Here is a 21,626-nt window from a genome sequence, read left to right on the forward strand (position 1 = left end):
TATGCTAGCTGCAGCACAGCTCTGTGCTATGCTAGCTGCAGCACAGCTCTGTGCTAAGCTAGCTGCAGCATAGCACAGAGTGAGGGGGAGGAAGGATGAGCAGCACCACATAAGATGGTGATTGACAGCACTAAAACTCTCCTGCCACTGACTGGGAGAAGGCAGAGGAAATAGATTTTTCACATATTACCTCTCATACCATCCTGTCACAACATAATGACAATAAAAAAAAATATTTTTATAAAAGTGACATAATGCAGCTTTAATTTCACTCAGGAGAAAACAGATCAGGAGGGACGTGGGTTAGAGCTGCTGCTGACTGACTCATCTCTTAAGTGGTAAAAGGTACAAGTTAAAAATATTAATATGTTGGTAAATTATTTCCTTAATTCATTAAATGCTAGTGAAATGGAGGAAAACAGTCTGTAGCTAAGCTAACTATGCTAAATGGTTGATGATCTCAGTCTACTCACCTCTCGGAGAAAAACTGGGTTACAAATCGACACTTTAACCTTTTTCTCTGTCTATTTCTTGAAAACCCAACTTTATAAGTTTTCTAGGCAGCTTAGTAACAGCCAGTCGTTCTTGTCTTGAACTGACTGCTGCTGAAAACGTCACCGCTGAGCAGGAACGAACCATTTCATGCAGATCCAGGGGGGTTCAGGGCAAATGTAGATGTGTGTTTTGGTCTGGGAGGGGCAACATTTGATTTTTACTGCTAAAAACAATTTTAGAAAACACAATATGATTCATTCTGTAATTGACAAAAAATAAATTGTGGAGGGAATTTTTTGGAGGGAAAATTGAATTTTTATTCCATTTTCAGTTGTGTGAAGCCTGAATCCTTTATGTGGTGTGAAAACTATATACTAGAATGTTGAAGTGTTCAGTGAATGCCTCACAGCTGTTCTGAACATCGGAAGGTCAGAGGTCACACCCAGCTGGTCTCTGCTGTTCGAACCCTCAGAATCGAGCTGAAGCCGTTTTACTGCCTGGTTTTACCCACAATCCTGGTTTTGGACTCTGAGGCTTCACTATTTACAGACCCTGATTCCTGTTGACCTACGACCGACTGACTGTGACTCACAGCTGAATACAGGAAGAGTAAAATGCTGCAGTAGATGGTAGCATAGCGCTACTGATTTATGTTGGACTGTAAAGTTGCGCTGTAGCTTTAATAAACATTCAGGTTTGATTGGCTGAATCTCTGAGTCCTTCCTGCTAAGTCAGTTAGCTTTCCAATAGCATTGAACTCAGTCCTTTAGAAACCGCCATGTTCGGCTAACGATTCCAGATTGGTGCCTCAGTTCAATTTAAAGAAACTAACTCATCAATAATTGTATTGACAATAAAGTATTGATCCTAATTATTAATAATCACACGAGCCAAACATTGATGCAATGCCTGATTCCTAACAATAGTTTGTTCTGCAGGTTAATTGACCGATCGTTCCATAAATGTTTGTTTTATGTTTCTGCCTTTGTTCTTTTTGTCCCAGACTAGAAAATTGAATGTTTCAGTAAAACCTGCAACGTTTCTGACGGCAGAATCCTGGCGATGGGAACACCTGACAGGTAACCAGGGTTACCTGCCAGGTAATCAGGTAACCTGACAAGTCAGCCAATCAGTGAAAGACAAACGCCACCAGAGTCAAATGTAGATTTTATTGAAACTAAAAGATAGAACAATAAAAATCTGACCTGCAGTAACAAATGTTTGCATATTTAAACATTTACAAACCAAATCTAAAAAGAATTTCAATGCGGAGTTCTTCAGGGCCGATGCCTCGACTCCTCCAGGTCATCCTGCCTGATTCCCATTTACACAAAGGTTCCTACAGCAGCAGCTTCAGGTCTGAACAAAGTGAAAATATTCATAAAGTCCTAAATTCGGGAATGTGAGCAGCTGCGGTGGACCACCAGAGGGCAGCACTGAGCAACGACGGGATGGACGCCGCGTTCACATTTGATCTGGTTGTAAAAATAAAATCTATCGTTTCTCAGTCCAGACATCTGTTCACAGGAAGTTACGTGAAGGCATCACCTCCGCTGATTGGACAGCCTGCTGCGGAGGGGCGGGACTTTGGACAGCACCCTGTGAGGGGGGGCTGTCATGGTCGTCACGCTCTTCCTGTTTGGAGAAAGGCTTGTTGCCATGGTGATGGCAGGTAAGGTGGGGGACGGGATCACTGTAGAAGCCACCGAAACTGGAGGGGGGCTGGTGGTTGCCGTAGAAACAGGCTTGGCTAGTGAGGTCTGGATCTCCGCCCGGCGAGCCAACGCGGCCCTCAGGTTCTCCCGCATCTGATCGATCTGCTGCTGCAGCGCCGCCAGTTCAGCCGGAAGGGGCGGTGCCGTATCGGGGACGGGCGGGGCTGCATCAGGAAGAGGTATTTCAGGAAGGGGTTGGGTCTTTACTGAAATGGGAGGAGTCACACCCGGAAGGGGCGGGGCATTGGTCCTCGCAGAGGAAGAGGAGGGCAGTGAGAGCACAAGACTGGCCAGTGAAGCTCCCGGTCCCCCATTCTCACACTTCCGGCTGCTTGGCCCCGCCCTTGGCTTCACAGGCTCCGCCCCGTCAGCCCTAACCCCGCCCCCTTTCGCCTCCGTGACCGCCAGGCGCGCCAGCAGGCGCCGCGTGTTCAGGGTCTCCAGACTGAAGTGAACTCGCTTGAAGTCTGGAGCATCTGCAGCAGCTGGAGTTTCCTTCCTGGACTCGTTGTTCCACCTGGCAGCGGCAGCAGGTACTGAGGGCCTCGGGGGCCCCTGGTCTGCCTGGGTCTTCTCCAGGTTACAGCTGAACAAAACAGGCACATTTTATTCTCTTCATTTATTGATTTATAGCATTTTCTGCTCAGTTCAGATTAAAACTGACAAAAGCATGGAGATAAAGTAAAAACCCTAAAACTAAATATAAACTAAATATAAACTAAATATAAACTAAATATAAACTAAATATAAACTAAATATAAACTAAATATAAATTTCAACCAAATGACAAAGTCAAAAAGATAAAGTCAGTTATTAGTACAAAACGACAATATATTGATATCAGTGCCATAAATGTGTTTTATTTTCCTAAGCAGACTTAAAAATATGCAGAGAAATTTTAAAATATTTAAAAATGTTTATAATGGTTCCATTCTGGGTCCCATCAGAACCAGAACCTTTTCTCCCTGTCGGCTCGCTGCCTCTTCACATCGTCGTACGTCAGATTCAGAGCTCGGTGGATCTTCTGCAGGAAACAAATCAGGACCTCAGTTCTCCGTCCAGGAACAGGAAGTTCCTCTCCGACGTGACATCATGACTCACCTGTGACGTGTGCAGCCAGTACTTCAGGTTCTGCCGGCGGCGGATGTGCGGCAGGACGAGTCGGTAAAACCCGTGTTCACCTGCGAGGGTCAGCAGAGCTCCGCCCACTCCAACGCACAGCAACACGAAGAGTCCAGAGAAATGACTGATGCCCATCTGCAGAGTCTGACACAGACAGCAGTTCCTCAATCAGACTGCAGGGGGCGGCGTCAAGTCGGTGACCCCTAACCTTCACCAGTAGGTTCAGTAGGACACTGAACGCACCACGCGGTAGGACACTGAACGCACCACGCAGTGGGACACTGAACGCACCACGCAGTGGGACACTGAACGCACCACGCAGTAGGACACTGAACGCGCCACGCAGTGGGACACTGAACGCACCACGCAGTGGGACACTGAACGCACCACGCGGTAGGACACTGAACGCACCACGCAGTGGGACACTGAACGCACCACGCGGTAGGACACTGAACGCACCACGCAGTAGGACACTGAACGCGCCACGCAGTGGGACACTGAACGCACCACGCAGTGGGACACTGAACGCACCACGCGGTAGGACACTGAACGCACCACGCGGTAGGACACTGAACGCACCACGCGGTAGGACACTGAACGCACCACGCAGTAGGACACTGAACGCACCACGCAGTCGGACACTGAACGCACCACGCGGTAGGACACTGAACGCACCATGCAGTCGGACACTGAACGCGCCACGCGGTAGGACACTGAACGCACCACGCAGTAGGACACTGAACGCGCCACGCGGTAGGACACTGAACGCGCCACGCGGTAGGACACTGAACGCACCACGCAGTCGGACACTGAACGCACCACGCAGTCGGACACTGAACGCACCACGCAGTCGGACACTGAACGCACCACGCAGTCGGACACTGAACGCACCACAGGTAAACAAAAATGTGTTTATTTGGATCCCCATTAGCTGTCTCCATGACAACGGCTACTCTTCCTTAAATCCACATTATAAATAATAATTTACTACAAAAGCAGTTGGAACCATAAACAGTTTTAAGAAAATAAATTTATAATATGCTAGTTTTCAAACTTAACACGTCTTGATTGAAATAGCCTAATTAATCAGATTAATAACTTATTCTGCCCTGTTGACCTTTATGTTGCCTGTAGTTACAGCAGATTGTTTGATAATAACTTATTCTGCACTTTGTCTGAGTGGAAACAATCAGAAGCTCCAGCTTCACACTGATCTGTGAAAAGCCGTAAAACATCCTGAGTTCAGGAGAATCTCTGCTTCCACTTTATTTAGATAATGGGGACAACTGGTGTTTGATCTTGGAAACAAATTGCAGGGAGTTTCTAACTTTAAGAGGGTCAGAGAGACCGCTGCTGGTTGGATGAGCAGAGATACGCCTTATTTGAATAAATTAAAGACAAGAATACGCCTTCACTATAAAACTTTCTACACAGGAGGAACAAATCAGATTTGCTCTAGCAATTCTCCAAAGACGTCTTTGCTTTTCTTTCCTTCTTCTTCTTTTCCATCTGTCTCAGGTAATGAATGTATGTCTCTGTTGTTCTGCAGTTTCTGGTGTGATTTCATACGTTGTCTTCTTTTGGATTAAACTCTAATTCTGTCTACACTCATTGTTGTTTTCTGTGTGGCTTCACTTCCTGGGATCCGTGAGAGGAAGATTGACCCAGAGATTTTCTTAAAGTATATTATAACCTAAAATCTTCTTCAACAACAGACATGTCATCCAGACACTGGGTTCTGCTGGGTTCTGCTGGGTTCTGCTGGGTTCTGCTCAGACTGACCTCGGTCACGGCGAACACTCGGTTCCCACAGGGAACCACCTTGTACCACTTGTCGTGCAGCAGGTCCATGTAGCCGTCGGATTTGTACCTGCTGATGAACTCGGACAGGTTGGAGCTCAGCGGAGAGTTCTGGGGGAGTCCGATGCCGTAACCTGTCGGAGACAGACGGAAATGTTTGTTTCCATGGTTATTTTGAGACTTTTAATGAACTGATTCTACAGTAGAACATGAGTTGAACGAACAGATTCTTCAGTTCGTTTTATTGGTTCATTTGAGACTGAAAATGAATGTGATGACAGCAACTTGGCAAAGATAAAATTCCATAAAATAAATGGAAATAAAACTCGGTGGACATGAGTTCTGGACCACATGTGGCAGCTCCTGTCCTCCAGTGTGCTGCGCCTCTGCTTCAACACAACCAGTCCAAAAGTCTGTCCATCAGCAGGAGAACCTGCCTGGACACTGAGGACATTCAGTCATTTGATTGAGGCATTATGGACAAGGGACGCGCCTAGAAGACGCAGGATTGTCTCCCACAGAGACAGGACCAGGAAACTGAGACACTGACCTTCGATGGCGAAGGGTTTCCCAACCGTTGCCAGTTTACAGTCGGCATCAATGGAAACTTCATAGTCCAGCAGGGCCTTGTCCATGATGAAGGCATCGAGCTGAGGAGGATCTGTCCTTCAGGACAGAGGGACATGGTTAGTCCATGTTACCATGGAGACTGATCATTAGAAGTCGGTCGGAGCACCAGAAGCAGACAGAGGAGGTTCCATCTCATGTGCAACAGAACCTCAGATCTGTCAGAACCGGACTCTGCACTCTTACTTTAGGGTTGCGACTCCTTCAGGCGTTGTCGGTTCGTTGAAGCGCCGCATGTACTCGTGCATTTCTGGGAAGCTCTTCTTCATGTAGTCTTCAGCGCTGCTCTCTCTCACCGTCCCAAAGCGGAAGCCCTTCGATGGATGGTGCAGCTGGACACCAACGAAGAAGAAATGAGAAGAAATCTGCTGTTTAATGTCTGCTGACTTTGAACTGACCTTTTTGAGTAACACAACATACCAGGGGAAGGAAAAACATTAACAAACAACCAGAACCAGAGTACCTGGAGAGAACCTGATCATCCACCGGGAGAACATGCAGACGGACCGAAGCGCTGAATCTAAGCCAGGACCTCCTTCCTGCTAGGCAACATGTGCTAGCTTCAAAGCTGGACTTTCCCTCTTGTTTCCTGAAGATATTTCACCTTTTGGATGAGAGGCTGACATAACTTATTCTCTTCTCTAGTCCAGTTGCTTTCTAAGGTACTTGATCTCTGAGATTGTGATGTCATGGATGACTGAGAGTCTACAAACTCACCCAGAAACTTTTATTCCGAAGCCATCAGATCTAGAAACATCTAATCTGATGTTTCTAGATCTGTCATCCAGACAGATTTCAGCTATTCCAGTTGATCCGAGTTATAAATCAACGCATCAAATTCAGATAAAGATTTAAATGAGTTTAAAAGTTTCTGTCAAAGTAAACCCAGCAGAGAACTGAGTCGTTGACCTGCAGCATTCACTCCTAAAGGACCAGAAGGGGGCGACAGCAGACAATCACTAGCGTTGAGTCGTTGACTGCAGCAATCCTGCAGGTTAGATGTTCTCAGGTCGGCCCCCCTTCTAGGTCATTGAATTACAATAGTTTCATTCATAACTTCTCTGAGCTCCTGACTGCAGAGGAAGGAGCCTGATGTCTACAGGATCTTCCTCTCATTCTACTGCTAGAACCAGCAGCCTGGTACTGAAGGGTTCTGTTGGGAACATATGGACCCATCAGGTCTCTATGGAGCGGAAGGCTTTAGTAAAGATAGTAAAGAGTTACAGTAGTCAAGACCTGAAGCAACAAATGCATGGATCATCTCTCCTGGACAGGAGGTTTCTAATGGTGACATTAATCCTAAGGAAGGCAGTGTTCCCATCATGAGTCACTACTTCTCTAAGAGTCAGTGTGAACCAGTTTCTGTTGCCTCTCTCAGGTCTGTTTCTACCGAAGTCTGATGAAGACAGAAATTGAACAAAAGTTGATCGGAGTCCCTTTCAAAAGGCTGAAAAGCAAGCGCCATGGCACAGTCCTCAACTCGCTCCGGGAAGGTTTGAGGAGACAGAGAATGTTGAGCTGCAGAACTTCAGCCTCTGTACATTAAAAGATAAAAGCTCATCTCACACAGATGGACGTCCAATTAAAGCCCTCTGAGCTCCCAGCAGCGCCGGCTGCACAAACACCCAGCAGTGTGTTTCATGCTTCAGTCAGCTGCGGAATTAAAAAGTAATTAGAGCAGAGCAGGTGATCCACAGAGCAAACTGAATCTGCTGTTCTTCCACTGAACAGATAACAAGTCTGCAGATCCGAGTGAAATGATCAGATCAGCTTCCTGATCAAACAATCAGCCCAGTCCAGTCTCTTCTGCTGGTTCTGATTCTGCCCTGCACCTTTCCTCTGCTCCAGGCTCACAGTAGCATGAAGCTGCTCTCTCACCTTGGCATCGTGGATCCCAGAGACCTCCTCAAAGGTCTTCTCCCCCACCATGACGGCTGCCAGGTTGGCGGTGTAGCTGGACAGCACCAGTAGGCAGAAGATGGCCCACAGGTTCATCAGGAAGCGGCCGGTCCAGCACTTTGGCGTCTTGGACGACACTGTTCGCCCAAACAGGATGGCGTAGCACAGATTCAGAGCCGAGGAGTAGGAGAACACTCTGACCCTGTTGCGACCATGAGGCGTCATCCCAAACGGACTCTTCCACTCGTACAGGGTGAGGAAGAGCGCTGTGATGTGGAGCGCCAGGAAGATGCCCACCCACATGGACCAGTGCAGGGGCCACATGAAGGCTCCGATGGGGGCCGCCGTGTCCTTGCTCCGCACCAGGATGCCCAGGCTTGTGGAGAAGAAGGGCGAGGTGAAATCGATGACACGGCTGCGGGCGGAGTTGATGCTGAAGGAAGTGACGGCCATGTCTGCCAGGCCGCTCAGCAGGTCGCCCACCAGCCCCGTCCAACGACCGCCCTTCCACGCTCCGTACTTTCCGTCTCCGACGATGTAGAGGTCAAAGTGGAAGTCCAGGTCCTCAGCCAGCTTCTCCAGCAGGTCGATGCAGTAACCATAGCAACACTTCCTGTACTCCAGAGGCAGCGAGCTGCCGTTCCCAGCTGCCACCTCCAGGAAGTAGCGCTCCAGAGTCTCTGAGCTGTTGGTGCTGGCGTCCAGGCAGAACTGGCCGGCGGGGCAGCTGCTATCATCGTCCACGTCCCGCGTGAACACAAAGGGATGCTCCACCAGGGTCACCACCCGGACCCGCATCCCCTCCACGGGCGTCCCGGGCCTCCAGCGGCCCCCACTCCTTCCGCTCGACCCCTCAGCCCGACGCCGGGGTTTGGGCCCCCGCCAGACCTCCTGGTCCTCCACCTGTAGCTGGCCGTCCTCCCAGCTGCCCACCGTCACCCAGGCCGGCTGGCCCAGCGCATCCCGCCGCAGGCTCCAGATGTGGAACCGCTGCGAAGTCAGAACCAGAGAGCGGTTCTGGTCAACGCCAACTGGACCCGTTAGTCCAGAGAAGGAGGTGTTGGCCAGGAACCTGCAGGAAAAGAAAAACAGCTGAAAATCCAGCAGACTCAGACCAGCAGCAAGGAAAGATCCAGCCTCCTTTAAAAAGCAGATGAAAGCAGTTTGTTAGCATATCAGGACATGTTATGAATTATATTATTAATGCTGCCGAACGCCTCAGGGTTGAACGCTGAACTCTACTTCATGACATTTTGTTGGCAGTAACAGTCATTGAGGATATGAGGCTCTCCAGAGTGACGCATGTAAAAATACCTCTGCAGAAATAATAATATTTACATTTTCATGAGTTTCAATTGTTGATTAATTCACAGCAACTTTTGATAGAACTTTAAAAACAAACTGATTCTTCCTGCTGATCCAGTTATCAACCACAGCATCAAGCTCCGATCATTATTCACATCACTCCTCCTGACCAGCAGGGGGCAACAGAGGTAAGGAAAAACTCCACTTTAGCAGGAAGGAACCTCCAGCAGAACCAGAACCAGAACTGGGCTCAGTACCAACAGAGCAAACAGGAAGTAAACCAGGTCTTAACTTCTAGTTTCAAACTATATGAACAAAACATTTGAATCGGTCGACCACTCAGTGCTGGGAAACCAAGTCAGATTTTATCAGCTGAGTCGGATTTTTTCTTTAAAGCTGCAGCCAACCTAGTGTCCGTATTTCAGTGGTTGCCATGGCAAATTGGAATCAGGCTCCATTGATGATGACTTTTCACTTCAGAATAAAACATCCCAACCAAAACCTCATATATTAATAAGAACAGACCAAGAAAGCAATGCTTTGCGAAATAACAATTTCACATTCAAAGAGAATAGAAATAAAGATTTCTTCACCAAGATTTCACTTTCAAATTTATGTTGTTCATTCCAACGTTGGACACTTAAAGAAACGACACCAAAAAAGATAAAGGAAGAAATAAAAATGATTAGCTTTTGTTGATGGAACAAATCCATCAACAGCCCAACCATTTTCTGTTAGCTTCTAAAGCTAAAGCGGCGTTAGCCTAACAGTAGTCTACAGACTACTGTTAGGCTAACGGTAGTCTGTAGACTAACGTTAGGCTAACGGTAGTCTGTAGACTAACGTTAGGCTAACGGTAGTCTGTAGACTAACGTTAGGCTAACGGTAGTCTACAGACTAACGTTAGGCTAACAGTAGTCTGTAGACTACTGTTAGGCTAACGGTAGTCTGTAGACTAACGTTAGGCTAACGGTAGTCTGTGGAGCACCGACAGCGTCTCGGTGTCTGAAGTCTTGTTTTCCATTTGGTTAATGAAGCTCGACATTAAATGGATCCACGACTAGTTACAAAGATGGACCTAATTTGGGAAATATTTATTTTAGATGTAAAAAAACAGTAATAATACTGTACGTTATGTAGTTTTATAAACTTTAATAAAATATTTTCACAGGAATGTCACCATGTTGGTCACGCTGCAATGCATTCTGGGTAAATGATGCGTAACTTCCAACTGACTGCTCCAGCCAAAACAGTGATGAGTGTTAAGCTGCTGCGCTTCAGATCTTACGCAACAGCTGAATCTCCCCACTGGACTGGAACCGAATCACATTAACCTGTTACTGAGAGCAACTGGAAAGTGTGGCAGGATGCCCTTGTGAAGCTCGGGTAACTGTTGTGCTGTTCGTGGCTGTTCTCTAATAATCAGACCACATTTAGTTTGTTGCTGCAGCAAGTTCAAGATAACCCACATCTGCATCTGAAGCAACTGAGTCAGTGAAGTAGCTACATGCTAGTGAGACTTGAAGAAATGCGGCCATGTCTTCAAGTTGTCATCCCTCCCCGTAATAGCTGTAGGTTAGCCGATATTATCACATTTAAGCTTTGATCGATGTTGTTCCCACATATTTTATAGCCTAAAGCTCTGACAAAAGCCGGTTAGCGTCAGGGTAACGTTTAAACAAATGGAAGTTCCGGCTTGCGGCGGAAGTCACGCCCATAACTCAAAGCATCATGGGGCGTAGGAATAAGGTGGATAACTGTCCGGTTCGGCAACATCTGTTACTGGTGATGATTTCACATTTAGTACCGGTGATCAAGCTTTGTTAGCATCTCCAGTAGTAATAAATCTGTTAGCGCTGCTTGTCTTTTTCTCCCACCGTCTGTCGCGTTGTGTTTGGTTCAGCATCAGCTGAACCGGTTCGGTGGTATGCTAACAGCCATACCACCGAACCAGACCTCTAGAGAAGGACGTCGCTGCAGCAAACAGGAAGGGGCGGGACGGACCAGTCAGCCTCTTACCTTATTTGGAAATGGGACCATTGCACTCCGGAAGTGAAGGGGGCGCTATTTCCTATATTATCCGCGGCCTCCCGTTTTAATTTTCTTTTGAAATCTGTGATGTAGCTTCATCTTTAGGAAGGAGTTTCTCTCTCAGCATGTATTTCAACTTCTCTCTTTTATTTACTTCAGCGAAGCTCAGTTTTTAACAATTTCCGTTGCTTTCGGTGAACTTTTAAATCTGCTCATTTTAAGCATCTTTTCGGGCCTGCTACTGCCTCTAGTGGCGTGGGGTGGTAGCACAACTAATATAAATACATTACTAAGTCAGAATACCAAAGTCTTTATTATTTATTATTAATTCTGGCATAACTGGAACCACAAAAGATAAAATCCCTCACAAACACCAAACCTTTTAATTTTCTTAAGGAAGTAGAGCTAATTAAATGACATAAAACCTGAAAGTGGTTCCAGTTTCACTCGATGGCCAACCTGTTGAAACTATGGCACATTTTAAATACCTTGGATTATTCCTGGACAGTCAGATCAACTTTGCTGAAAACACTGATTACATTTTTAAGAAACGTCAACCTATCTTTTAAAAAGACCCAGTGATATAACAAGTGCAACTTGTGCAAAACCTCTAGTTAGTTAGACGTAACATTAGCTAACATTACCTCTAGTTAAGTAATGTTAACAATTTAACAATGAGTTAAAATGTTAAAACCTAAAAAAATTAACTTAAGTTTTAAGTCATCTCAGGTTTTAACTTTTCATCTCCGGCTGGTTTGGTGACATGAGCTGCTGACTAACAGACAAACTTTTAAGAATATTTGGAATAGCAGCAGAAATAGCAGGTAAATAGTGTTGAAACCAAAAACATCTCTGTCTAAACTGTTTAGATCATCCATCCTCTTTATTCCTCAGTTTGAGCTCCTGAAGGCGTCACTGTTTCCTCTGGTTAATATAGAACATCTATTAGACGTCATTCACTGACAGTGCAATAATTATTCTGAGCCAAACTAAATGATAACATTTATCTTTAGCATGCTAAGTGTTTACTTGATGCACTAATTGTTTATATTATGATTCTATTAATTAATTTTATTGTTTTAGTCAAATAAAAACTTCCACCTCGAAGACTAAATAGTTTAATCATATTTTTCCCATATATTGGACTCTACCAACAAAACAAAAATGTGGATTATTGCTTGTTTAACAATCCTGGTTATTCGTCTGTGAACCTAATTAATTTGTTCATTATTGACTTTTGCTCAATTAAATTTCTTATGTATATTTTGTATATGGTATTTTTATTGTTGTTGATAATGTTGTTTTTCATGTCTGATTTCTTTTCTTCCTCCTATAAGTGATGGAGATATATAGATATTATTTATAATGTATAAAGGTGTTGTTTATGTCACCTAATTAGCTTTACATCCTGAAGAAAAATGTGGTATTTTAGAAGATAATTTGTCTTTCATGTTGCCAGTAATAGCGAAATTAATAGTAAATAGTAAAGATTTTGTGGTATTCTCCTTTAGTGACATAATTATATTAGTTGTGCTACCACCCCACGCCACTAGAGGCAGTAGCAGGCCCGAAAAGATGCGACTAGAAGCAGATTTAAAAGTACACAGAAAGCTACGGAACTTGTTATAGGGGAAACTATCGGGAGTTTTTCTAACGAGTTGCCGGGAGACATGGCTCTCTCTCGGCGTACCGAACCTGGAGCTCCCGGCCAGCTGCCAGCTGGGAGGGGAGCCGGACAGGTCCGAAAACGTCGGAGCAATATTGTAATTAAGTGATTTATTGATTAGCCGAGCAGATATTTCAGATTTATACATCTACATTCTCGCCTAAAAACATTGTAAAAATAATTTCGTGTAATTTTAAGTGTAATACAGCAAAAATAATTTTGCCACCATTGCTGCTTTTCTGAACACCCGCTTTAAAGGATGCAGACCCTAAATTTGGACACAGCTGTTTTCTGTTCGACTCCCTCTAGTGGTCTGGAGCACTTCCGGTTTTCAGCACTTTTTTGTTTGCATCTTTTCTTTTGTTTGCTGCATTTCATTTGTGCGCGTGTCTTTTTTTTGTTTGCATGTTTTCTCTGTTGCTGCGCATTTGCACCTGTTGGCCACCGTATGTTAGCATCTCAAAGAGCGTCCAGCATAGGCATAATACGTATAAGAGTAGACCCCGCATTGGCTGCTCCCGAGCAGGAAATATGGCGGCCATCTTGGAGAGGTCGTCCTCCTACTTTGCTCAACCAAAACAGCAGAAGATGCCTCAGCACTGAGGATATTGTTGTTCTGATCGATGGACTATTAATGTGAGGCTCCACAGACAACATTTCACAAGTAAGATGGACATATTATTGTGTATATATTGTCATTATAACTTTACTGTATTTATGTCCACCGGTGAGATACCAGCTAATATTAGCTACAGTGTTTGGTGTAATACGGGTTCAGCTGCTATGAAGGATAACTGAGATTCTGTAAATCTAAAATAATTAATTATTCTCTAACATTGACTTAGATTATCTGACACAAGAGTCTATATTAGAAATGAAACAATGTAACAGATATTATAAATTAAACATTTTTATGAGTAAAAACCCTTGTTTGCATTTTATGGGATAAAAATTTTTTTTTGTGAAAATTGATGGTTTTTAAGGAAAAGAAAAACTTAATCGATAGATGAAAAAATGAAAAAGTTTGGATGATGCATTTACAGAGAAACTGGACCTGTTAGGAAACCCAGTGGGGTCCATCTGCAATAACCCTGACCTCTGACCCCTGACGGATGGTGTCTCACCTGGACAGGTACCGCCCTGCTGTTGGTGCCTCTGCTGTGTCGTAGCAGCTCACCGTGTTCTGGACCAGAGCCAGGTCTGGTCTCACCACGGTCGCCGCGGCGACAGCTCTGGTGATCAGCTGCAGGGCGTCTCTGATGTAGAAGTCGAGCGGCTTCCGGTCCACCTCTCCGTAGGCCAGCAGGCCGAGCGGCAGGCCAAAGGTGTGCAGCACGTCGGGACTGAGTGGCTGGCCCAGAACCCAGTGGACCCGGGGTAGAGTCAGCCCGAGGTCCTGGGCGCTGCGCAGCACCGCCGCCGCGCACTCAGGGTCCGCTCCGAACAGCAGCACCGCCGCAGGCGGGGGCTGGTTCCGTCTGAAATGTCGGGACAGGAAGTCGTGGATCTGAGTGTCGTCATGGGCCGACTGGGTCAGGTTCAGCAGCTCCTGCAGGTGCCAGGTGACTGCGCCCGATCCGTCCCAAGGACCAGAGGTCTGCGAGTCCAGGAACCGCAGGAGGCCACCCGCCTCCTCCCAGCCTCGGCACAGAACCACCGTCCCCTCCCTCCAACCGGACCGCCGCAGAACCGCCAGCAACAGATCAGACAGAACAGATTCTGGAACCCCTGTCACCATCTGCAGGTGGAATCGGTTCTGTGGAGACCAGAAGCAGCAGGAGAAAGTTAGGCCTCATTGGAAATGGGTCAGTAATATCCACAAAACTGTTTCAGATGTTCTGTTCAGATCTGGACCAATCCTGGACACCGAGACCCAAACTGGGCTGATTAATCTGAGAACACAGTGGAACCAAAACCATTCAAAGTTCCACCAACTAATAAAGATGGCAGCACCTTGATGTCATTGCGACTCCACCGCTAAGCTGCAGGTGAGTCTTCAACAACCAGAACCAGCAGTACTAACGGGTTCCCTGGTTCTTCACACCGACCAAGTGAGATTTATGCAGGCAGGAGCTCTGGAGATGGAGGAACCTCAGCACAGGTCTGGATCTGACCTTTCCTGACCCCAAACATTGTGATTGACGTGGAGCTGAGCGGAGGATGGGGCTGTTGGAGGCATGACCAGCAGCCAGGGGTCAGACTGGAATGATGCGGTCAGCTGAAAGGCTGGACCAACTAATGTCCTAGTGAAACTTCAGCAGAACCCTTAACCTCCACGTGACCCAGACTGTCGGTGATAAGTGGAGAGTCTGGAGCGTCGCTGGCCTCCACTGGATGTAGGCAGAGATCAGAGCGTGAAAACAGAACATGTCATGTTTTACACACAAGTCAGGATGTTTATAACATGAAAGTTATAAATATATGCAAACTTTCTACCTGCTGTGAACAAGTTTTTCTGTCGACAGTAACAAACTACAAAGCACATAAATACACCTAAATGGTTCTCCATTCAGAGTAGGACCATTGGCCCATCAGAACCGGAACCAGAACTTTTGGTTCTGCAATATTTCAAGAAATGCCGACTCGTGGTTTATGGTCCTAATGGACCCGCAGATCTCCATGGCTTCATTAGCCTTCATGTGCTGAGGGATCATATTGTCATATGTTGGACAGAAAGTTCCTGATGTCTGACCCGGAGCGCCAGAACCCACCATACTCACTCCACAGCGCTTCACCAGAACCAAACCCAGGAGAACAACGCAGAACTTCTGCTTAGAAAGAATGAAGGCATGTACAGGACAATATTTGGTTTGGTTCTGTTTCATGGATCCAGCCAAGTAATAGTAATATGTTCTGACAGAACCCGGTTCTGATCACAGGACCCTTTAAAGGCTCGTGGTTCTGACAGAACCCGGTTCTGATCACAGGACCCTTTAAAGGCTCGTGGTTCTGACAGAACCTGGGTTCAACAGCTGCACGTTCTACCCGAAGCCCGACCTGAACTCCAGCAGGACCGGTTCTGACCCATCATGTAACGTAGGAAACATCACACATCTGCCTGTCTCTGTTGCCATGGTGACGTAGGACAGCTCTTCCATCACTGTGACAACGTTCTGACATTTTCCTTTGACCTGAATAAACTCACAGAAGCTCATCAGACCGTCTTTGTGATGTCACTTCCTGTCTGTGTCACTCTGGACTCGGATTAAAACCCAACCCGATTGGTCCATAAAGGAAACTGGACACATTCCCAGCTGGGATTCTATCCCAGATGTAACTCAGTGTTTAGTCTGACTGATACCAGAACTGGTCCACATTCAGCCCAAACAGAACACTGAGCCTACAGACCTACAGACACCGGACCGGACCAGACCGGACCAGACCGGACCGGACCGGACCTGTAGGTCAACGTCGGTAAAAAAGTCGATTCAACTGGACAGCCATTTGTAATCCACTGGGGGGCCCAGAAAAGGTTTGGGACCCACTGGGGAAAAGGTTTGGGACCCAGTGGGGAAAAGATTTGGGACCCACTGGGGAAAAGGTTTGGGACCCAGTGGGGAAAAGGTTTGGGACCCACTGGGGAAAAGGTTTGGGAAACCCTCTCGTCCTGTTGCATCAGAGTCGATTCCTCAGAGAACCAGTTGCTTTTCCTGCTGCAGCTCCATGATGGTGACAGTTAAGGTGTTACAGCAACAGTAACTATGGCAACAGCAGTCTTCATGGATCTGGTGAGTTCAGGTGAAATCAGGAGCAAACGGACCTGAAGATGAAACTCGCTTTGTTATTCAGACTTTCTGTATTAATCAGATTCTCCAGCTTCGCTTCGGTGAAACTGAAGCTTTGACACGTTTCATCTGCTGCTGACGTCACAGCTGCGGGCGCCGCGCGAGCTGTAATCTCCAAATGACGCAGAATGGGACTGAATTTATTACTATCATCACTGCATTCAGTCCTCTGATTGAATGTGTGTGTGTGCGTGTGTGTGTGTGTGCGTGTGTGTGTGTGTGTGCGCGCGCGCGTGTGTGTGTGTGTGTGTGTTTGATCTGTGTGTGTGTGTTTACTCCAGTCAGTTGGGATCAGTTTGATCAGCTGTGTTTTCTGCCGAACCCTCGGCTCGTCATGAACTCATTAAATCTGCTATCTGGTTTCAGTTCCCAACCAGCAGCCATGGAGGTCCAAGATGGCTCAAATAAAGTCTGAGGAGAAACTTCAGATTCAGTCGGGTTCAGCTCGGTTCTGCTTACTGAAGCCACAGAACCGAGCCAACTGGAGGTTCTGGGACCGTCGGGTCCAAATGGCTCAGCTGGAGGTTCTGAGGCTCAGAGAGCTGATTGGAGCCTGTCTTAATAAAATGGGTCGGAACCGACCACCAATGGTTCTCTGTTCGGTACCAGGGTTCTGGTTCTGGTTCTGACCCACTGAGCTCTACTCTGACAGAGGCCAAGTTTAACCAGAGAACAGAGTCTCATCCCGCCAGTACCGACTGAAGGTCTGAACTGGACCCTCTCAGGTGAGGTCAAACCGAGTTGACATTTTGAAAGTGTTTCCTGTCAGGACAGGAAGCAGGAAGACGCTGTTCTCCAGCAGTCAGAGGTTCAATTCAGAACTGAAGATCCCGTCAGGATCGAGTCGCAGGACTAAAAATGTTTCGTTGAGTTTATTCAGGGGCGCCGCCAGGAATTTTTCACATATTACCTCTCATACCATCCTGTCACAACATAATGACAATGAAAAAAATATATTTTTATAAAAGTGACATAATGCAGCTTTAATTTCACTCAGGAGAAAACAGATCTGGGGGGACGTGGGTTAGAGCTGCTGCTGACTGACTCATCTGTTGTTAAGTGGTTAAATGTACAAGGGACAAGTTAAATATATGAATATCTTGGTAAATTATTTCCTTAATTCATTAAATGCTAGTGAAATGGAGGCAAACAGTCTGTAGCTAAGCTAACTATGCTAAATGGTTGGTGATCTCAGTCTACTCACCTCTTGGAGAAAAACTGGGTTACAAATCGACACTTTAACCTTTTTCTCTGTCTATTTCTTGAAAAGCCAACTTTATAAGTTTTCTAGGCAGCTTAGCAACAGCCAGTCGTTCTTGTCTTGAACTGACTGCTGCTGAAAACGTCACCGCTAAGCAGGAACGAACCATTTCATGCAGATCCAGGGGGGTTCAGGGCAAATGTAGATGTGTGTTTTGGTCTGGGAGGGGCAACATTTGATTTTTACTGCTAAAAACAATTTTAGAAAACACAATATGATTCATTCTGTAATTGACAGGGACCCATTTTTTATTTTTTTATTTCTATGAACAATAAATAAATAAATAAATTGTGGAGGGCCCCCTGCTGGTCAGGGCCCCTAGAATTGTCATCACCCCCACCCCATAACGCGCCCCTGAGTTTATTTATTGACTCGGTCTGAGTGTTTGTCTCTACGTTGCCGGTTTTCTCTAGTAAACTATTATTATTATTAATGTGTGTCATCTTCCGGGCCCGGCCCTGATCCGGTTCCAGGTTGTGACCCAGTTCTGGTTCTGCTGTGCGCTGACAGAGGAATGTCTGAGGAATCCTGCGGGGATTTAATGAGATTGTTCCGGAGTGGAAATGAAAATCCCTACAGAGTTAATCCCATCACCACACTCAGGCTTTTATTCTGAAAAACCACAGGAAGTGATTCACCCCCATCATTTAACTGGTTCCATGTGAAAAAGTTTTCACACCTTGAGCTCAGTCTCTAACATTCCTGTAGACGACCTTTGACCCTCTCTGAACTGGGAGAACAACCTGCTGAAGGTCAGGCTGTAACATCTCAGTAGGATTTAAATCAAGACTTTGACTAGGCCACTCGTAAAACTGATTTATTTTAATTTTCCCACCCTGCTGCTGCGTTTCCATCTCCACCAGAACCCGGCCGAGCTCCGGGTCCATAATTGATGGTTCTGCGAACTGATGGGTTCTGAGGCAGTTAGTTACTGTTCCAGTCGGACGGGGGTCAGCCTGGACTGGTACCAGTCTGGACTGGTACCAGTCCAGACTGGTACCAGTCCGACATGAAGAACTGGGATCTCATGGGAGAGGTCAGAGGTCACATGTGGGGTTCTGCAAGGCTCTATCCTAGGACCCCTCTGATTCAATATTTACATGGTCCCACTCAGGGCCGGCCCAAGGCAAAGCAAACTTTGGACCGCTGGGCCCCTAAGTGGAACTGAGCTTTTATTTTTTGTTTAGTGATGATTTCCATGTGATAATATTAAGAAAAACACACAACTTCATTATAAAGTTCAGATTTTTTTTACAATAATATATTTGATGATGTATGCAGAAATATTTGTTACATAAAGCAAAACATCAAAACAAATTGCTCATGGGGCCCCCCTGGTGGCCGCGGTTGGTATCGCACATCATGGTCATATGAGCTGCTGAGCTCACAAACCTCCAAAACTCCGGTGGAAGAAAAGTTATCAAAATGTCACAAAAACACTTATCCTTCAGGAAGAGAGAACAGAAGGAGCAAGAACAAAAAGAAGTCAACATAAAGGTTTTTTTTAATGAACAGGCGTAACTTCCTGAAGGACGGATGGGCCCCACCAACAGACTGGACCTACAGACAACCAGTTACACCCTAGTTTTAAAGTGTTGGTAAAGTTTATCAGGAAGATTTGAGGAGCTGCTAATAGAAACATAGCCTGGTAGCAACATGAACGGTTCAGTTCAACAGCCAAACATTTAAGCTACAATATTCTTATTTGTGAGAAACTGAGTTTTAACTTTAAATGAGTCGATTCTCCTGGTTGGTCTGAAATGTTTCTGAGATTATTTTGGCTTCAAAACGGCGTGTTTGATCAAATTTGATAATAATAATTTAAACTTCTCGATGTTATTGCAAAACGTTTTTCCATTAAGCTGCATTAACAAATCAATGAGCTGCAGGTGGTGACATGACTGGTACTGGTACCGGTACTGGTCCACATTCTCAGATGAGAAAGACTCAAATTACATTTTAACTATTGTAATTACACCTAAGAGAAATTAATTTAGGAATGTCATTAATTTGACCGACACCAATTTCTTTGTCTGAAATGTTGCTAAATAGAAAGTCACTGAGTGGAAACAGTGAATATTGTTAAGCATTCAGATCTGATGGTGGCCCGTCAGATCGGATCAGGGTCAGATCAGCCGAACCCCCAAGTTAAGAAGATGGCTGCCAATATGATGCGTGCATAAAAGGTACAATGTCAACATCCTAATACGTGGATCAGGTGAGTGAATCACCTGATCATCTGAGGGGCCCCAAAACCAGACTCTGTTCTGGGCCCCATGGAGGCTTGGGCCGGCCCTGCTACCCCATAAGATTGGTTACCATGACGATGCGGATGATACACAGCTCTACATTATGACGTCACCAGGTGACCTTTGAACCCATCCGATCACCGAACAGATGCTACGAACAGATGAATGTGTTCAAACTCTTTCAGGCTGAAAATGAAGCTTCAAAGTTCGGTTCGGTTCGGTTCAGAATCTTTAATCAACAGACGGAGAGCACGCACGTGCGCGCGGCAGCCCGCGTCCCTCATTCGGAACCAGGTCAAGGTCACAGCGGAAGAGCCGAACCTCTACCGGAGGAGGGACGGAACATGTGGGCGTGCACGCGCCCAGGTAAACATGCGCGGCTTACCTGTGTGCGCAACGGCTCCGCGTGCTCGATGAGGCTGATGACGGGCACGCGCAGCGCGGCGGCCAGCAGATCCACCTGCAGCAGCTCCTCGCGGCTCTGCGGGAAGGCGAGCGCGGCGGAAACTCCGCGCTCCAGCACGCGCTGGCACGCGCACCGGATGAGGGACTCCGGGTCCGCGGCGGCCAGCTGCCGGGACACCAGCTCCACGCTCAGGTTGTAGGGCAGGAAGTTCACCCGCTCGGGGTCCGGATCCTGGTCCCAGTTCCGGTCCTGGGTCAGAGCGGCCGCCGTGCGGCTCAGCGCCGCCTGGACCTGGAGACGAGCCTCCCGTTGCGCCGGCAGGAGCGCACCGACGCGCACTGCGTGTCCGATCTGCGCCAGGAGGTGGCAGGGCTGCGGGTGGAGGTGGCACCCCGGACCCAAGAGAAGCTGCACGACCAGGAAGGTTCGGAGAGTTCGGAAAGTCCGGAACCAGGACAACGTAGAGGTGAGAGACATCCTGCCGCGCCGTCAGCATCGCTCTGCCGCTCCCGCCGCTCCTGCTGCCGCTCCAGCGGAAAACAGAAACAGACTGAGGAGGGGGGTGAGGGGGGGGGGGGGGGGTTACCGGGGGATCCTGAAACTAGGAGAGAGAGGAAGAGGAGGAAGAGGAAGAGGAGGAGGAGGAAGAGGAAGAGGAGGAGGAAGAGGAAGAGGAAGAGGAAGAGGAAGAGGAGGAGGAGGAGGAGGAAGAGGAAGAGGAGGAGGAGGAGGAGGAAGAGGAAGAGGAAGAGGAAGAGGAGGAGGAGGAAGAGGAAGAGGAGGAGGAGGAGGAGGAGGAAGAGGAAGGCTAAGCTCTCTCAGAGATCAAAGAGCAGCTCTCCTCTAGGACAGAGACTAACTGATCACCTGGTTACCTGGTTACAGGTTCTGACCCAGTTCTGGTTCTGGTTCCACCTCAATGTGCAACAGAACCGCCATTAGGACAGAAACCCAACTGGACCCGAACCGCCTGCCAACCTGGAGACAGAAACACTGGATCCTTTCTCCTGATCCTAACGGATCAATGATCAATGATCAGTTCCTGATCATGTGACCAGCTGCTGTGATCTGAATATTAAACTGCAAGACATTGAGATCAGCAGTGCAGCTCCAACTTGCAGCGTAAAGCCGTGTGCTCCTGACTGAAGCAGCGATGCTCCTGTGAGCGTTCACAGGAAGTGAGGCGCTCTCTGCTTCCTGTCTCTCTGCTTCCTGTCTCTCTGCTTCCTGCAGCTCCGAGATGAAACGAATCGTTTTAATCCCGT

The 21,626-nt window shown here is 46.9% G+C and overlaps 1 protein-coding gene across 1 annotated transcript; it reads right to left on the reverse strand.

The window, feature by feature from the left end:
• Window positions 1-1,645: 1,645 nt before the first annotated feature.
• On the reverse strand, window positions 1,646-21,325 carry LOC145551252 (glutamate receptor ionotropic, NMDA 3B-like). Its single transcript, XM_081605738.1, has 10 exons — window positions 21,237-21,325; window positions 20,341-20,962; window positions 13,785-14,416; window positions 7,638-8,730; window positions 5,946-6,091; window positions 5,683-5,798; window positions 5,115-5,266; window positions 3,312-3,476; window positions 3,167-3,234; window positions 1,646-2,796 (listed from the first exon to the last, which is right to left on the reverse strand). Exons 2-10 carry the CDS (start codon window positions 20,836-20,838, stop codon window positions 2,040-2,042), a joined length of 3,627 nt encoding a protein of 1,208 aa, XP_081461864.1. The 5' UTR covers window positions 20,839-20,962; window positions 21,237-21,325; the 3' UTR covers window positions 1,646-2,039.
• Window positions 21,326-21,626: the final 301 nt, after the last annotated feature.

Source organism: Poecilia reticulata, chromosome 4 (assembly GCF_904066995.2).
Source record: "Poecilia reticulata chromosome 4, P_reticulata-male-v2, whole genome shotgun sequence".
Lineage (NCBI taxonomy): Eukaryota > Metazoa > Chordata > Actinopteri > Cyprinodontiformes > Poeciliidae > Poecilia > Poecilia reticulata.

Excerpts from the sequence above, each read along its gene's own strand:
- LOC145551252 (XM_081605738.1), bottom strand. The coding sequence starts at position 20,838 with ATGTCTCTCACCTCTACGTTGTCCTGGTTCCGGACTTTCCGAACTCTC. Across the intron at positions 6,092-7,637 it reads CTGGGATCCACGATGCCAAG|CTGCACCATCCATCGAAGGG; the intron begins GTGAGAGAGCAG and ends GTTGGTGTCCAG. Across the intron at positions 5,267-5,682 it reads GAAACCCTTCGCCATCGAAG|GTTACGGCATCGGACTCCCC; the intron begins GTCAGTGTCTCA and ends TGTCTCCGACAG.